Source organism: Mastomys coucha, unplaced genomic scaffold (assembly GCF_008632895.1).
Source record: "Mastomys coucha isolate ucsf_1 unplaced genomic scaffold, UCSF_Mcou_1 pScaffold15, whole genome shotgun sequence".
NCBI classification, from domain to species: Eukaryota; Metazoa; Chordata; class Mammalia; order Rodentia; family Muridae; genus Mastomys; species Mastomys coucha.
In genome coordinates, this window is record NW_022196897.1 from 15,732,996 (window position 1) to 15,747,534 (window position 14,539).

Consider the following 14,539-nt stretch of genomic DNA (forward strand, 5'->3'; position numbering starts at 1 on the left):
GGTGGAAGGATCCATGGGGCTCAGTGGCTAACCAGGCTAGAAGACCCTGGTGAGCACCAGGTCTCAGCCAGAGACCCTATATTAAAAGAGAAAAAAAAAAAAAACCAAAATGATTGTCTCCTGAAGAATGATACCAAGGCTAACTGTGGACTCTACATATACACCCATCAGTCATAAACATGTGTACCTGAACACATGTACATGCACATGAGCGCATGTACACACACACACACACACACACACACACAAACAAACATATATACACTATATTAAGGGGCCAGGTGGCTTGTGCTGGATTGTCACAAAGTCACTATTCCCTCTTCTTTGTCCTGCCCCTCCTTCACTCCCTCCCACCCTCCCCCAGTTTCATACATCATCCTCCCAGGGGAAGCTCTCCCTATGAACCAAGTTCAATGACTTTGAGAAACAAGTGAATTCAGCTCCTAGGTGACACTCCAGCTTAAGAGTCTGGTTTTAAAGGCTTGATCCCCTTTTAAATTTCCTCTTATGGAAGAAAGTCTAAGAGGGCAGATATTTCCATTAAAAACATTGGTTTAATGCTTTAAATGAAAACAAATAAAGCTAGAGTCTTCTGGAAAAGCCAACAGTCCCAGTTGGAGTTTGGCAGGCACCACCCATCACACACTGCTTTCAGCCCAGTGGCCAGTCTCTTTGCCAGATGAGCCCTCCTGCTGGGAACAGGCTCTCAGGGCACAGGAAGCTGGGTGGTGTCTGCCCTGGCAGCCACATGCACTGCAGCCCCCATTGCCCTTTGTTCCAGGCCACAGCTGCAGAGCTCAGCATCTTCTTGACTCAAGGAGATGGAGCGACTAGTGCTCTCGGGACACAGCTGTCTTAGCGTGTCTAGGGCTGTAACAGGGTGATCAGTGTCATCGAATTCAATGTTTGCATCCTGAGCCCCAGGCTGTGAATGGGACTTATGTGTTGCCCGCGCAGTCGTCTCGCCAGCAAGAAGACACGCGGACACTAGGATCCTTCTGCAGCAAGTGTTTATTGCCTCATCCAGAGGAAAAAGGACCGAGCCAATAATCGGCACTGCTTATATACACCACAGCGCGGCGTGTCCGCCCACAGCGTGGGGTGTCCACCCATGATTGGCTGTTTGCTCATCACCCCACGTGACGCTTTTCATCCTACGCACATGCGCAAACAGTTCTCTACGCACATGCGCAAACAGTTGTTTACCAGGAGTTGACAGCGGAAGTAGACACCATCTTGTCAAGGCAAATGCCTCTCCTGCTCTACCGCTCTCCACACTTATGCACATGGATTATGCAGTTGCAATTCCATTAAAGCCCCAGAGATGGTGGGAGGGGAATGTTGGGCTGCACATGTCTGTCACAAGCTTCCTTGCTAGAGAGACCCAGGGCAATCACAAAGCAGACAGACAAGATAGTGTGGAGACCAAGATGGACTTTGGCACCCTGTCGGAGAAACATGTCGCCAGGAGGAGCAGAGGCGGTATTGACGGGTCTTCCAAGTGCCTCTGGGAGACAGGTGGTCCTGATACATATCAATCTTGACTTGCAGTCTTTCTGGTGGGAGATGGTGGGTGGGTTTTGTTGCTTTGTTGGAGATGGTAAGTTTTGTTGCTTTTAGTTCCATGTCTGTCTGGGCAGCAGCCCAAGATGCTTCAATGTTGCCATTAAACTAAAACTTCTGAGAGTAAAGGTAGCTGCCTTTGCGGGTGAGTAGGGATGCATCTACCCTCTCTGGATGCATGCCTGGCCAGGTTGTTGCAATGCCCACAGTGAAGGATGTAGTGGGGATCAAATGAGATCACCACAGGGTTTTGCACTAAGCATCACCTGCCTATTCATGAGCTGACTTCAGAACCAAGAAACATGTAAGATGCCTCCATGCTCTAAGAGAGCTCATGGTGAATTCACTGTACTTGGGAGACCCAAATCCCAGCTGTACCATGCCCTTGTGAGGTGATATCAGCCAACAACCTCAGGTCCTCAGGCCTCTGTTGTAGGTCAGATGGTGGGCAGATGGATGGGACCAGAAGTCCACGACAGCCCATGGTACCCTGCTTAGAAGAATCCCAGGACTTGATCAAGGACAAGGCATTTTTGAGAGGCTTACTTAGAGATGAGCTTTGAAGCATCCTTAGGATGTGTGGACATAGTAGTAGAGGTTGCAGGGAGGGAAGAAGACAGAGCCTGGCCATTAGCAACAATGTGTGCTATAATACAGATCTGGACAGGTACCCAGCTCTGTTGTCCACGATCAGCCTCAGGGCCCAAGTTTGGCATCTTGATATAGGAGTTGTTGCGTTTGAACCCCTTACAGGGAATGCTCAATTACTAGAACCAGACAGACAACTTGGGGGTTATTGGTAGCTGTGTAGAGAAAGATGTGTATGGAGGTGCAAGTGGGCGGAGTAAAGGTTCTGCGGCAGAGTCTGAACCCCATACTGGTCATCTTGGACCCTGGTTCCTACATTTGTGGTCTATGTATGGCAGAGGGGCACAACAGTGAAGGGCTATATGATACTTGGCTGATGCATGCTGTGATGGGCAGTGTCTGGGGAGACACCTGTGCATTGCCTGTGGGGTTCTGCAGCCCTTGCAGGACCCTATAGCCCACCTTGACCTTGCCTTTCCACCCCTAGTTCAGATCTCGTCTATTTCTGTTCTATTTGGCTTCTCCGTTGCTGTAATAAACACCATGACTAAAAGCAACCTGGGGATGGATGAAATGGTTTACAAGCCCTAACCACAGTCCGTCACCCAGGGACTCAAGCAGGAGCCTGCAGGCAGGGACTGAAGCAGAGACCATGAAGGAACACCAATGGCTGGCTTATTCCCAGTCTCATAGTCAGCCACCCTTTTTATATCTCCCAGGACTACCTGCCCAGGGATGGCAGCCCACCCACTGTGGGCTGAACCCTTCCCACAGGACTGGGATGGCTGGCTTTGCATTAGCTGCCTATGATCCCGGACACCATGCACAAGCACATGAGATCAGATCCTTGTGTGGGACTGTCATCACAGACAAGCAGGAATTTAGGTGATTTTAGGTGACTTCACAGATCCTGGGAACAGTCCTGGGCAGTAGGGACACTATCTCCACCCCTGCAGACAGTTCCTGAAGAGACAAAACAGGAATTTCTCCCGTGGACAATTTCCTTAGCCAGCAGTCTCAAGCCCGCTCTATGAAACAGTCTACAGGAGACAACCGTGCGCCAGCTGCCACTGTCTGGAAAACGCATCTCAGGATGCTGTCGTCTGACTCCCTGCAAACCTACTTCTCATGCCAAAAGTCAGTCTAGTGTCTCCTGGGCTGTTCTGCCTGGAAATCCCATCACTTTTAAAGGCTTGTTTGGCACCAGTAGGGAAAAGCTAGCCAGCTTAGGTTAAAGAAGCCAGTCTTAGTGGACAGGACATGGAAACAGCTTGGTGCAGGGAGTGGCTAGGCATACAGAGGGAAATCCAGAGCTGCCTGCCCCTCTGTTCCAAACATGCCACCTGAGTCTTTTCATCTGAGTCTTTGGGAATTCCAGAGTCTGCTTCATTACCCCACTTCATAGGTGACAAGCATCTCAGAAAAGGAACTCACCCACTCAGTTAGTGGCATGTACAAGTGTGGGACATCGGTCTGGCCTCTGAATACCAGCTGAAGGATGCATGGATGGAGCTCTTTCCTGGGTACAACGCAAAGGCATTCCTGCTGGTATGAATATCTCTAGTCATAGAGTGGAGCCATAGCTCATCATGACCTTCTGCATCTACTGCAGAGCCACTGGGGCCTGAGGCCAGGTGCCTGAGATACTCCATATGCTGAGAAAGAGGGAAGCACCTCCCATCCCTGAGCACTTACTCTTTGCTTCTTCTCCCGGGAGAGTCTCAGGTAAAGGTCCTCCCACATTGTCTACCTCTATGAGAGAACAGCAACAGTCCACAAGCCTAACCTGGATGGATTCCTGCAAGCAGGGACAGCTGACCTGATGATAATGCCAGTTGCTTTGCTTGGAGGACCATGTTCTACAACAGAGGATGATGGCAAGTATGGATGGCAGGGACACGCAAGGGACAGTGGATGGAGGTCAACTCTTGCATTTTGGATGCACAGAGGCAGGTGAGATGGAAAGAACACAATGGAAGCACAAGAACACCCCTTTGACCATGGAGTCCTGGTGCAACAGTGCAGGCTGGTGTAGATGGGGCCCACAGGCCCTCCTTAGAGCCTCGAGTCATGTTGACTCTCCATTATCATGAGATGCCAGTGGGCACAGGAGGATGCTAAGGATGGGTTGGCTTAGGAGCAGGATGGCTAGGATGTACCTGCTGGAAGGCAGGTGTTCTGAGTCTGTATTATAGCACGAGAAGAGAAGAACCCTGTGCCTAGTGAGCAGCTGCAGCACTCGGCTTGGCTCTGCCATAAGTTGTTGATTTGGTGCTCTGGATAAGCTCCTTACCCCTCCCGACTTGCAGTGTCCCCGTCTGTGGATGGAAGAAGGACCTCTCCTGATATGTGGACCTGACGCAGGTTAGGGGTGGGGGAGGTGTCAGTGGAGGTTGGTGAAAGCCTCCCGATGGCTGAGCTTTTCAGCCCCCATGAAACTCACCAATGGAATGGTATCACACTTGTTTACTCTTGTTGTAGGACAGACGACAGGCACACAAGCACACAGTATGCACAGCACACACACAAACACATACACACAGCACACACACAGGCATACATGCCCCACATGTGTTCATATATGCACTCGTACATATCTCATTATCATTCCTACAGCTTACACACATACCTAATTATTCCATAACCAACTATACAGTTGACTTTTAACTTTTACTGTACTGTGACTGTGTCTGTTTGGCTGCTTGTATGCTCAAGCTTGTTTCCCTCTGTCCTCTCTGTACTGCGGATAGAATTTAGGACCTTCTTACACAGCCTCTGAGCTGTATTCCCAGCTTCCTTCTTCTATTCTGTGTACTGTATGATGTTCCCTATAGGGTACATCCACACTTAGGCAAAGCTTGAATTAAGTCAGTACTAGCCACCTCCATCCAGAATCAAGAACCAGAGCATGGCCATCCCAGCAACTCCTCTGAACTGCCTCCGTCCCCTGACTGCCTCTGTCCTTTGACTGCCTTTATCCCCTGACTGCCTTTATCCCCTGACTGCCTCTGCTCCCTGATTGCCTCTGCCCCCTGACTGCCTCTGCCCTCTGACTGCCTCTGCTCCCTGACTGCCTCTACCTTCTGACTGCCTCTGCTCCCTGACTACCTCTGCCCCCTGACTGCCTTCTGCCCCCTGACTGCCTCTGCCCCCTGACTGCCTCTGCCCCCTGACTGCCTCTATCCCATGAATGCCTCTATCCCATGAATACCTTTGTCCCCTGACTGCCCCTCTCCTCCTGTTTGGAGAATGAGAAACCAGGGAGCCTGAGGATGCAACTGGAGAGAGGAGTCCCAGGCAGGTCTCCATCACTCCAAAATTCTTCCAGGCTGCAATGTGTTCGAAGGCGGCAATGGCTTTGAGTCTGAAAGCCTTCTTAATTCACTCTGATTCTTTCTAAACAAACCCTGAAGCCCTTGGTGAAGGGCAGGGCAGTGAGTCAGGTTTTTGCAGGGCCTCCCAGGCCTGGAGAAGCCTGGGAGAACTCCTCTCTCCTGCTGCTGTAGATGGGGAGCTAGGAGTCCCTCTCTGTTTCCAGCTGTCAGCTCCGAAAGGGGGCTCTTTCTTTTCCTTATGAGTTGTTGGGCCACCAGGGACAGCAGTTAGGCGGTGGGGTGGGATTTGAGACTGATCTTCACCTGATAAATAACTTGGTCACTCCTTGTTCACTTAAGGCCCCTCTGGGCATTCTTGACAGTCTGGTCTGCGGAGAGGTAGAAGGTGGGTCCCCATCGCTGGGTTGGCCTGTCAGTCCTAGTCTAGGGAGCCCCTTCAGGCTGAATTGCAAGTTGAGTCTCCGCCCAGAAGAGGAGCTCTCGGAACTCCTTAAAGAGAAAGTTCCGTGTGGTAGCGCAATCTCTCTTTTGAATTCGAGCGATCAAACTTCGGGGGTCCCTCAACGCTGGTTCTTGGAATCTGGCCAGGTCGGGGTACCTGAGGCGAGAAGAATCGAGGATCAGGGTGGGCCATCGGGCTCCGGAGGCCGCCGCCCAGAACGGGGAGAAAGAACGGGGGCGCCACCCTGGTCCCACGTCCGCTCCCGCCCCGGGCCAGCCCCTTCCTCGCCGCGACTCGTCCGCTATCCCCACCCCCTCGCCCGCGGCGCCCAGTGGGAGGCGGGGGCCGGCTTTGCTGAGCCGGGCGTCGGGCTCTGATTTGCTGCGGGTGTTGGGGGTGGGGTGGGGGTGGGATCGACAGCCTCCGCGTTGTCGGCCAGCCGCCAGGGAGGGAGGGAAAGGGGGAAAAAGTGCTCGGCGCCGAAGGCGAGGTCCGCTCTCCTCGTCCCCGCGGCTGGCGCAGGACCTCACTCCAGCGGAGCGCCCACGGGGAGCGGGTCGCGGGGTAGCAGCGGTGAGGAGGCCACCAGACTAGAAGGAGAAGGATAGGGAGCGCGCTAGCAGCCAGCGAGGGGGTCCCGGCCGTTCCGGGCCACAGTCGATCCCCGCGCCGTGGGCGAGCGCGCCCGCTGCCCCTTCCAGAACAGCCACCGCCGCGGGGGAGATCGGGCGGGTGCCGAGCTTCCTATGACTCCCTGAAGTTATCGCGCTCCCCTAGCGTCCGCCACCCGGGACTTGTCTCTGGTCCCCGTGCATCCTGTGCGCCTCCCGCTCCCCGGCCCGCGCACCCCGCCGGCATGGACGTACACACCCGCTGGAAAGCTGCGCGCCCGGGCGCCCCGCTGCTGTCCTCGCCGCTGCTCCTGCTCCTGCTGCTGCTGTGGGCGCCGCCTCCGAGCCGCGCAGGTAAGAGCGCTCTGGGCGTCGGGGACCGGACCTCGGGAACTGCAGGAGGCGCGCTGAACCTCCGCGCCGCTGTCATCTCGGGCGCCTACGCCGCCAGCCTCCTCCGAGCCTGCAGAACTTTCCCCCTTGGCCTGTGGAATGCACCGGGCAAGACAACGAATACCATTCGTTGGGGGCCCAGGAGAGGGAGCCGGGCCAACTCCATCCGGGCGGCGTACCGCCCCCTCCTCAAACGGGGCCTGCTGGGTGGGGCTGTTTGATCCAGTCAAGGAAGAATTTTCCTCGAGTTAGATCTGAGCAGAGGTGGTCACACTTTTGTCCCCAAATCTCGCATTCCCTGTCGTCCCCCATCACAGGCGACCCGCTGCATCCCACGCAGTTCTTCAGCAGAAACTTTTCCTACTGAAAGTTGGGAAGGGCCGCCCCCTAGAGTCAAGGCCATTCAGTTCCTCGGGACTCCTAGGGGTGGAGGGGGATCCCAGAAGTTTGAATCCTCAGCTTTGGACTTCCCTCGGTACACACCCTCTTGCTTGTCTGAGCTAACTTTCTACTTTCCCAGGGGACAGAGTTCCCTGTAGTCCCGCCAAGTCTTCAGAGGGCACTGGGGAGCCCTTAGGCCAGTCCTACTCCTAGCCTGACCTCAAACCTCCTTACCCCTTAGAGGTAGTTTTCTTGGGCTTACTGCCCAAAGATGGAATGAACGGAAAGCCAGGCCAGGAGAGGGCCTTGGAGTCTGGGCTGGGAGCTTCTCAGATGATCTGCAGATGTGAGACTCCTCCTGCCAGCATGGGCCCTCCGAGGGCCCATGATCCAATGGGAAGAATCAGGGAGGGACTGATTGTCCCTGTCTGTATTCCAGCACCTCCAGGCTCAGGTCTGGGCAGGCACTTTATTCTCAGCATCACTCTTGTTAGTTAGCTGTAGGATAAATCTTACCAGACCTCTTAAACGCCATAGCCCAGGGTGGGAAGGCACCAGGCATGTGCTGATACGGGGAGGTGAAGGCAGTTAGAAAGAGTTCAGTCAGCAGGACAGCGGGTGGCTGCAGCAGACGGACAGTGGAGTGGTCAGCCCTTGCCCAGGGACGGGGATCTTCTTACCTTAGCTGGTGCTACCAAGACTAGCAGGGGAATCAATTTCCATGCCCCATGGCCAATGACAATACTCTTCTCCTGCTTCCTGATACCACCAGAGTCCAGTGGATAAAGGATGAGCAAGAGTGGGAATGGGAGGGGCCGCAGGGCCTGCAGGGACAAAGGGAGAGCATGGGCTGATGATGCCCACTCTTCTGGAACTTGGACCAACTGACCTGGAGTTCGCAGGGTTGAACTAGCAGTAGGGGATGATGATGGCCCTCAGGAAAATGTGCAGGAGAGACAAGATGGGGTCAGCCTCTCTTCCTTACACCCCCACAACGTTCCCCTGGTACTTAGTCCTGCCCAGCTCCTCCCTATGGCTCCCCACAGAACTTCAGGGGGGAAGCCTTAAGTGGAACCCTCGCCTGGGAAACTGGAGTTACCCTTAGCATAGGTAGGGTGTTCCTGGTTCATCAACCATTTGCTCCAGCAATGGTCCTGTCCTGTGGGTACCCACCTCTCTGCTTCATGCTATCACCATGTCCCCCCAGCCCCTCCTGCTTCCCTTTGCTATTGAGGGTGCGGCCACTTGGAAGGGGCTGCCTGGGTCCCGGCTGTGCTGCTAGATGTTTTGCTTTGGACAAAATTGACTTTTAGAAGCATGTAAAGAAACTGTTTTCCTGGGTGGGCTTCGGGAAGCTTTCCCCTCTGCTCCTGTTGTGCGACCCACTTTGAAGTCACCATCAGTGCCTGGCCAGAGGGGCAGAGGGGCAGCAGGGCACTTTTGATGCTGGCAGGTCAGGAGAAAGTGCAAACAGACCCCTCTCTGCTCTGCTCCGCTCTCCCTCAGGATCTGCCAGATGTTTTCCGAGGCTTCTATGAGCACAGACCTTCTGTCTCTCTCTTGGCCAAGTATGTGAAGGAGTGAGAAGTCCGATTGCTCTGGGAGCTGCTAAAAGCCTTAAGGGGGGGGATGAGAAATGAAATGTGACCCCAATATTTGGAAATTGAGGTCATCTCCTCCATGTGCTATTGGTGGGCTTGGGTCACATGACTGCTTTTTTGCAATAATTTGCAGGGAAAGCCAGCCAAGTTTTGTGAGACTTGATAGATACTGAATGGTTAAATTTCCTGTGACTCAATGAGTTGGCTACAGGGACATCCTTGGGCCTTCCCTCCTCTCTTCCCCCTCCTCTCTCCTCTCCTCCCTCCTCTCTCTTCCCCTTAGCCTTCCTTCACTTTCTCCAGAGTCCAGTCTGTAGAAGCCCCCTGATTCTGTCAGGGTGGATTACTCTGGCCGCAGGGTTGGAGCTGTGGGCCCTCTCCAGCTGTGTGGTAGATGAGTGCCCTCCTGGGGCTAGCTCACAGCCTCTTCTCTGATGATGTTGTCTTGGGGGCTGGCCCTGCAGTGCTGGCCAGAGACTGCCTCCCCACCCCACCCTGTAGATATTTCTGGATGCTCCTCATAGCCACACCCTTAACCGAGGGCAGCTGATGCCCGCTGCCTGCCCCTGCCTCTGGCTGGAAGCCTTTTTCTTTATTAAAAAAAAAAATCATCCTGTACCCTCTTGCAGGGTTACAGCTGTTGAGTAGAATCATAGATTTTAAAGATCTAACCCGATCCCCACACCGCACAGCAGGGATGGTGAGTAGTGCCCAGTGAGTCAGGGAAGCATTACCTCTCCTACCCCAGGACACTGTTTGCTGTAGTCTGGGGATGTCCAGCCTGCCCATTGAAGGCTCAGGGAACAGTTAATACTGGTGGCTAGTGTGCTGGTACCTGTCCGGACAGAAGCTCAGTAGTGGAGAAGTAGAGCTGACTAACCTGGCCTAACACTCCTGCCTAGCCCTGGCCTACTCGTTCTGTTTTTGATCTCACATCCATTCCCTAGCTTTCCTCTGGGAGACCCAGTACCCTGAGCTACAATCCCTACTTGGGGGCCCAGTCCAGGCAGGGCCCTGGGGGACAGATGGGGTGTTCCACTCTGCCAGCGCAGTGTTTATGCCCTTTCCTTGTGCTGCTCTTACATCTCCATCTCCCCTTCCTCCCTGTGCCCTTCCTTTCCTTTCCTCTCTTTCTTCTTCCCTCCATCCTCCTCCCTTTCTCTCTCCTTGAGGTCTACAGCCTTCTGCAGGGGTTCCCCATCTCCTTTTGGACTGCCTAGGCTCTCCCCAGTCAGAAGAACCTTCAGGTACCACAGACTTTAGCTTGCTCTTGGTCTGGAGGTGCTGGGGTGGTTGTGAAGGGGTTCCTCATTCCTTCTCTGCATCAGACATCTTTCTTCTTGTTCTTAGGCCATCTCAGACATGCTGGGCCCTGTGAAGCAGCTTTGGGGGACATCTCCATGTGGGTCCCTGGTGGTCTGACTCCTTGACTTTTTATCACCATCCCTCATTGTACCCCCTCCTTCTGGTTTAATCTTGCTCTTGCTGAATATTCCAAACTTATCCTAGGAGGTTCGACCCTGACTCTCTCCGTTGGCTGGAAACCCCCTCATCAGTGGGTTGGCAGGTCCCCAGTTCTTGCCTGCCTTGTCGACCTTACCCCAGGACAACAGAAATGCTACCAACAAAGAACAAGTAGGGGTCCCCAGGGCCCCACTGGTATCCTCTTCCTGTTCAGGATGGGATAGGGCTCAGGCACTGTGTTAGCAGGATACAGTACAAAGCAGACAGGCTTTGACTTTGCCTGTGTGAACTCTGCTGATGGTTTGTAAGGGACAGCCCTTGGTGCTCCTGCACCTTCAAAGGATGGGCACAGCTGAGAAGCCAGCATGCACTGTCTCTGCCTCTGAGGTTGAAGGTTAGCTAGGAAGAATCTCTGTGCCTTGGTTTTCCTTCCTGAAAAATGGGGAGACTAGCATGTGCCACTTTGAGGGGAGTCTGAGACTGACTGGATGGCCCTGCCGGTGCCTCTTAGGCAGTGACTTAGGTACTGGGCTGAAGGACCATCTCACAAGCTGTGTTCTATGGTAATGGGCGGTGTTTCCTAACTCCTCTCCAAACATCATGATTCTAGAGGCTTAGGCAGAGGAGTATGTGTACAAGGGGGTGCCGTGCATCTCTTGTCTTTCTGCCTGGCTCTCATATGCATGTGGCTTCCTGGCCAGTCCCATCATAGAGGTATTGTAGTCACCCGAGGAGTGTGTGTGAAGGCCCTGGATAGGTAAATTTCAGGATTGTTCTCATGTGTGTATATGCACGTCAGGCTGTGTGTGTGTTGCTTGCTTGCTCATGTCTTGCTCATGTGGGACCCATGTCTCTGTGGGTGCTCATGTGTGTATGTATAAAACAACTGTGTGTATAAATGCACATATGTATGGGAGTATGATGCATGTGTGGTTTCCATAGCTGTCCTGAAAAGCTTCTTTACTCTGTGCAGGATGGAAGGTAAAGAGATGCTTGAGGCTCCCAGTGACCACAGACACTGGGTCCTGCCACAGGGTGGACTGGTCCACAGGTGCCCCCAGTTTGATGAGAGCAATATCATATGACACCTGGGCTCCTCATCTAGTTGTGTTCTATGTAATCAGCTTATATGTGTGGTCAGGTCTTGGACAGATGTCTGTAGCAATTCTGGCCCAGCTCTTGGATGTGCCAAGATGCCATGGATAGAGCCTGCCTTGGGCCCTTCTCACAGGCCATCTTACAGTCACTGTAGGACATGGTCTGACTGCAGACCCCTTGTTGGGGGTGGCTTGGATGAGGCAGCCTGCATGCTCATTCTGACTCCGATTCTTCCAGGCTGGGTGCTCAGTGGCCTGGGCCTCAGTGTCCCCATTTGTGAGCAGATGGATATGATTGTAATGACAGCAGATCCCTGGGAGATCAATACATAGTCATATGAGCACAGATAAGCAGAGTGATTACTGTTATGATCATTGGGGTTCTCGATTGGCTAGAAGCTGGTATCAGTTGTGGGAGTCACCTGTCCTCATTCTCCCAAGAGGGCCACACTGGGTCTTCAAGATGGGACAGACAGACACAGGAAGCAGTGCCTTTGAGACTGTCCCACCTCTCCAGAGGCCCCGAGCTCTGGCTGCCATTGGAAGCATGTTCCTGTGCAGTGTGGACCAGAGACCTCTACGCTCCTCCCACTGCAGCTGCCCCACCCTCTGAGGAGGAGTTGGGGTCAGGAAGTACAAATGGACCGTGGCCATTCATGGTTCCTGGGTTGGGGGGGAATGAGGGGATGAAAGAACTGGCAGTGACACATTTCCGTCCATATCCCAGGCCACAGGTTCACTTTCTGTAACCATGTCAAGTTGTCTCAGCTCCTGTAAGCATAGTCATTTTTCTGGGATATTCCCAACTTCAGTGATGAACCCACATTAGTGGTAAATGTTACCAGTTTGGTGACTCAGAGCTAAGACATGAACCACAGACTGACCCACTTTCCTTAAAATGTAATAATTTGGAGTTCCAGGGGAGAGGTGCTTCTGATCATGACATGGATACCGTTGCTTCCTGACTAGAGACCTGTTTCTTAACATTTTTGTATTGCATTTATTTATGTCTTTTTGTGTGTATATGTGTGTATGTATGTGTGCACATGTGTGTATATATGTGTGTGTGTATGTGTATGAATGAATGTGTGTGTATGTGTGTATATATGTATATGAATGAATGTGTGTGTATGTGTGTGTATATGTATATGAATGTCTCTGTGTGAATGTGTATATCTGTGTGTGAATGTGTGTGTGCCTGTGTGTATGTGTGTGTGTGTACATGTGTGCGTGCGTGCTTGTGTGTATGTTTATGTGTGCATATGTGCGTGCATGTGTCCAAAGGACAACTTGCTGGGGTTGTTTCTCCTTCTATCATCTGAGTCCCAGGAACTGAGTTTAGGTTACCAGGCTTGACAGGAAGTAACCATAACCAGCAGAGCGATCTTTCTGGCCCCAGTGTTGGCTTCCTCTGGGCAAATTCGGTTTCCCATCCTTTTCCTACCAGTGCCTTGACAATGGGGATTCTAATAGCATCCTTAAAAGGGAGAAAAGGAAAGAAGTGAGTGACACAAACAGGACATAAGAATATGTGTGTGTGTGCACGTGTGTGTACATGTGGGCATGTGTCTGCATGTGTGTTTGTATGCCTCTATGTGTGTGCCTGTGTGTGCACATGCACATGTCTGCATGTGTGTGCCTATGTGTGTATGCCTCTCTGTGTGTATGTGTGTGTGCATTGCTGTGGACAGCTTAGAGAAGCAGTGACCTTCCAACGGGACTGGTGACCATCTCAGCCCAAGTGGGCATTGTGGTGTGGTAAGAGTCAGAAAGGTGGGCCTCCAACCTGCCTTGCGCTACAGTGAGGAAACTGGAATTTACATCTCATAGCCCTTGTGGGTTCCAGGGCATAGGTGAGTGACTAACTGGTAAGCTCTCCCTGGCTGACAGGAACTTCTGGAATAGGGTACGTAGACGGCACAAACACCCACAGAGATGGTTCTGTCAAGTGATGTGCAGTAATAGTGGGAAACAAGAAAGTACTCACCAGCTCTTGGGACTTGGGCCAGTCATCAGAGTTACCTGTCAAGATGAGATAGCTCCTACTAGTCCCAAAGAGGATTTGGAGAATCAAAAGAAGGCACTTGCCAGTCCCTGTGGAGGACTGGCCAATCAGAGACCAGATCGTGTTTCCAGGCCTGCCTCCAAAGCACTGTGCTAGGCACCCTGCAGCCCACCCCTTGCACAGTTGAAGGGAGGTACCTCTGGATGAACGCAAAGGCCACTTCGCCCTGTTTTTTGGGCTCCTGTTCATCCTCATTATAATCCTGCTCTCCAGGCATGACTCACTCACACAGTGCTTGTGCTCCTGAGTGCTCCCTGGGCATGACCTGCATAGTGCTTGTGCTCCTGAGTGCTCCCTGGGCATGACCTGCATAGTGCTTGTGCTCCTGAGTGCTCCCTGGGCATGACCCGCACAGTGCTTGTGCTCCTGGGTGCTCCCTGGGCATGACCCGCACAGTGCTTGTGCTCCTGAGTATGACCCGCACAGTGCTTGTGCTCCTGAGTGCTCCCTGGGCATGACCCGCACAGTGCTTGTGCTCCTCAAACATCTTTGGGTGGGACTGAATCTTGCAGATGTGTGCATGGAGGCTCTGCCAGCCCAGGTCACTGGAAACCACACAAGTTGCTCTCTGCTTTTGTGGGCCTCACTTTAGTCATATATTGGTATGCGGCCTTTAGCCCATGCTAAAAGCCAATGTGGTGGCATTGGCTAGGCCCCCTTGTTTCCTTCAGACAGAAGTGGGTGATTCAGGAAAACAACAATGTCCTTGCCACAGGCACTGGACAACAATTCGTCTCCTTTCTGATACAGGACAAGGTACCCTGGAGGCATCTTCCTCTGGGAGGGCACTGTGGGTCCAGGTGTGTGCCCAGATACATGCCAAGCCCATCTAATTTTCCTCCATTGTCAGAGCTCGTGGAGGGAAGTCTGTGGCAGACCATGTGGGTTAGAAAAACTGGTCCCAGTGGTGGCGCACGCCTTTAATCCCAGTACTTGGGACGCAGAGGCAGGTGGATTTCTGAGTTCAAGGCCAGCCTGGTCTACAGAGTGAGTTCCAGG

General features: G+C 52.9%; 1 protein-coding gene across 2 annotated transcripts in view; it reads left to right on the forward strand.

Moving 5' to 3' along the window:
- Window positions 1-6,377: 6,377 nt before the first annotated feature.
- The window catches only part of Col5a1 (collagen type V alpha 1 chain), a 155,088-nt gene continuing 146,926 nt past the window's right edge, over window positions 6,378-14,539 (forward strand). The window contains exon 1 of one of the 2 annotated variants that reach the window (XM_031369508.1): window positions 6,378-6,893. In XM_031369508.1, coding sequence (XP_031225368.1) covers window positions 6,785-6,893 — 109 coding nt within the window. In that variant the 5' untranslated portion in view covers window positions 6,378-6,784. The remainder of the gene's footprint in view (window positions 6,894-14,539) is intronic. The other variant, XM_031369507.1, reaches the window with a different exon arrangement.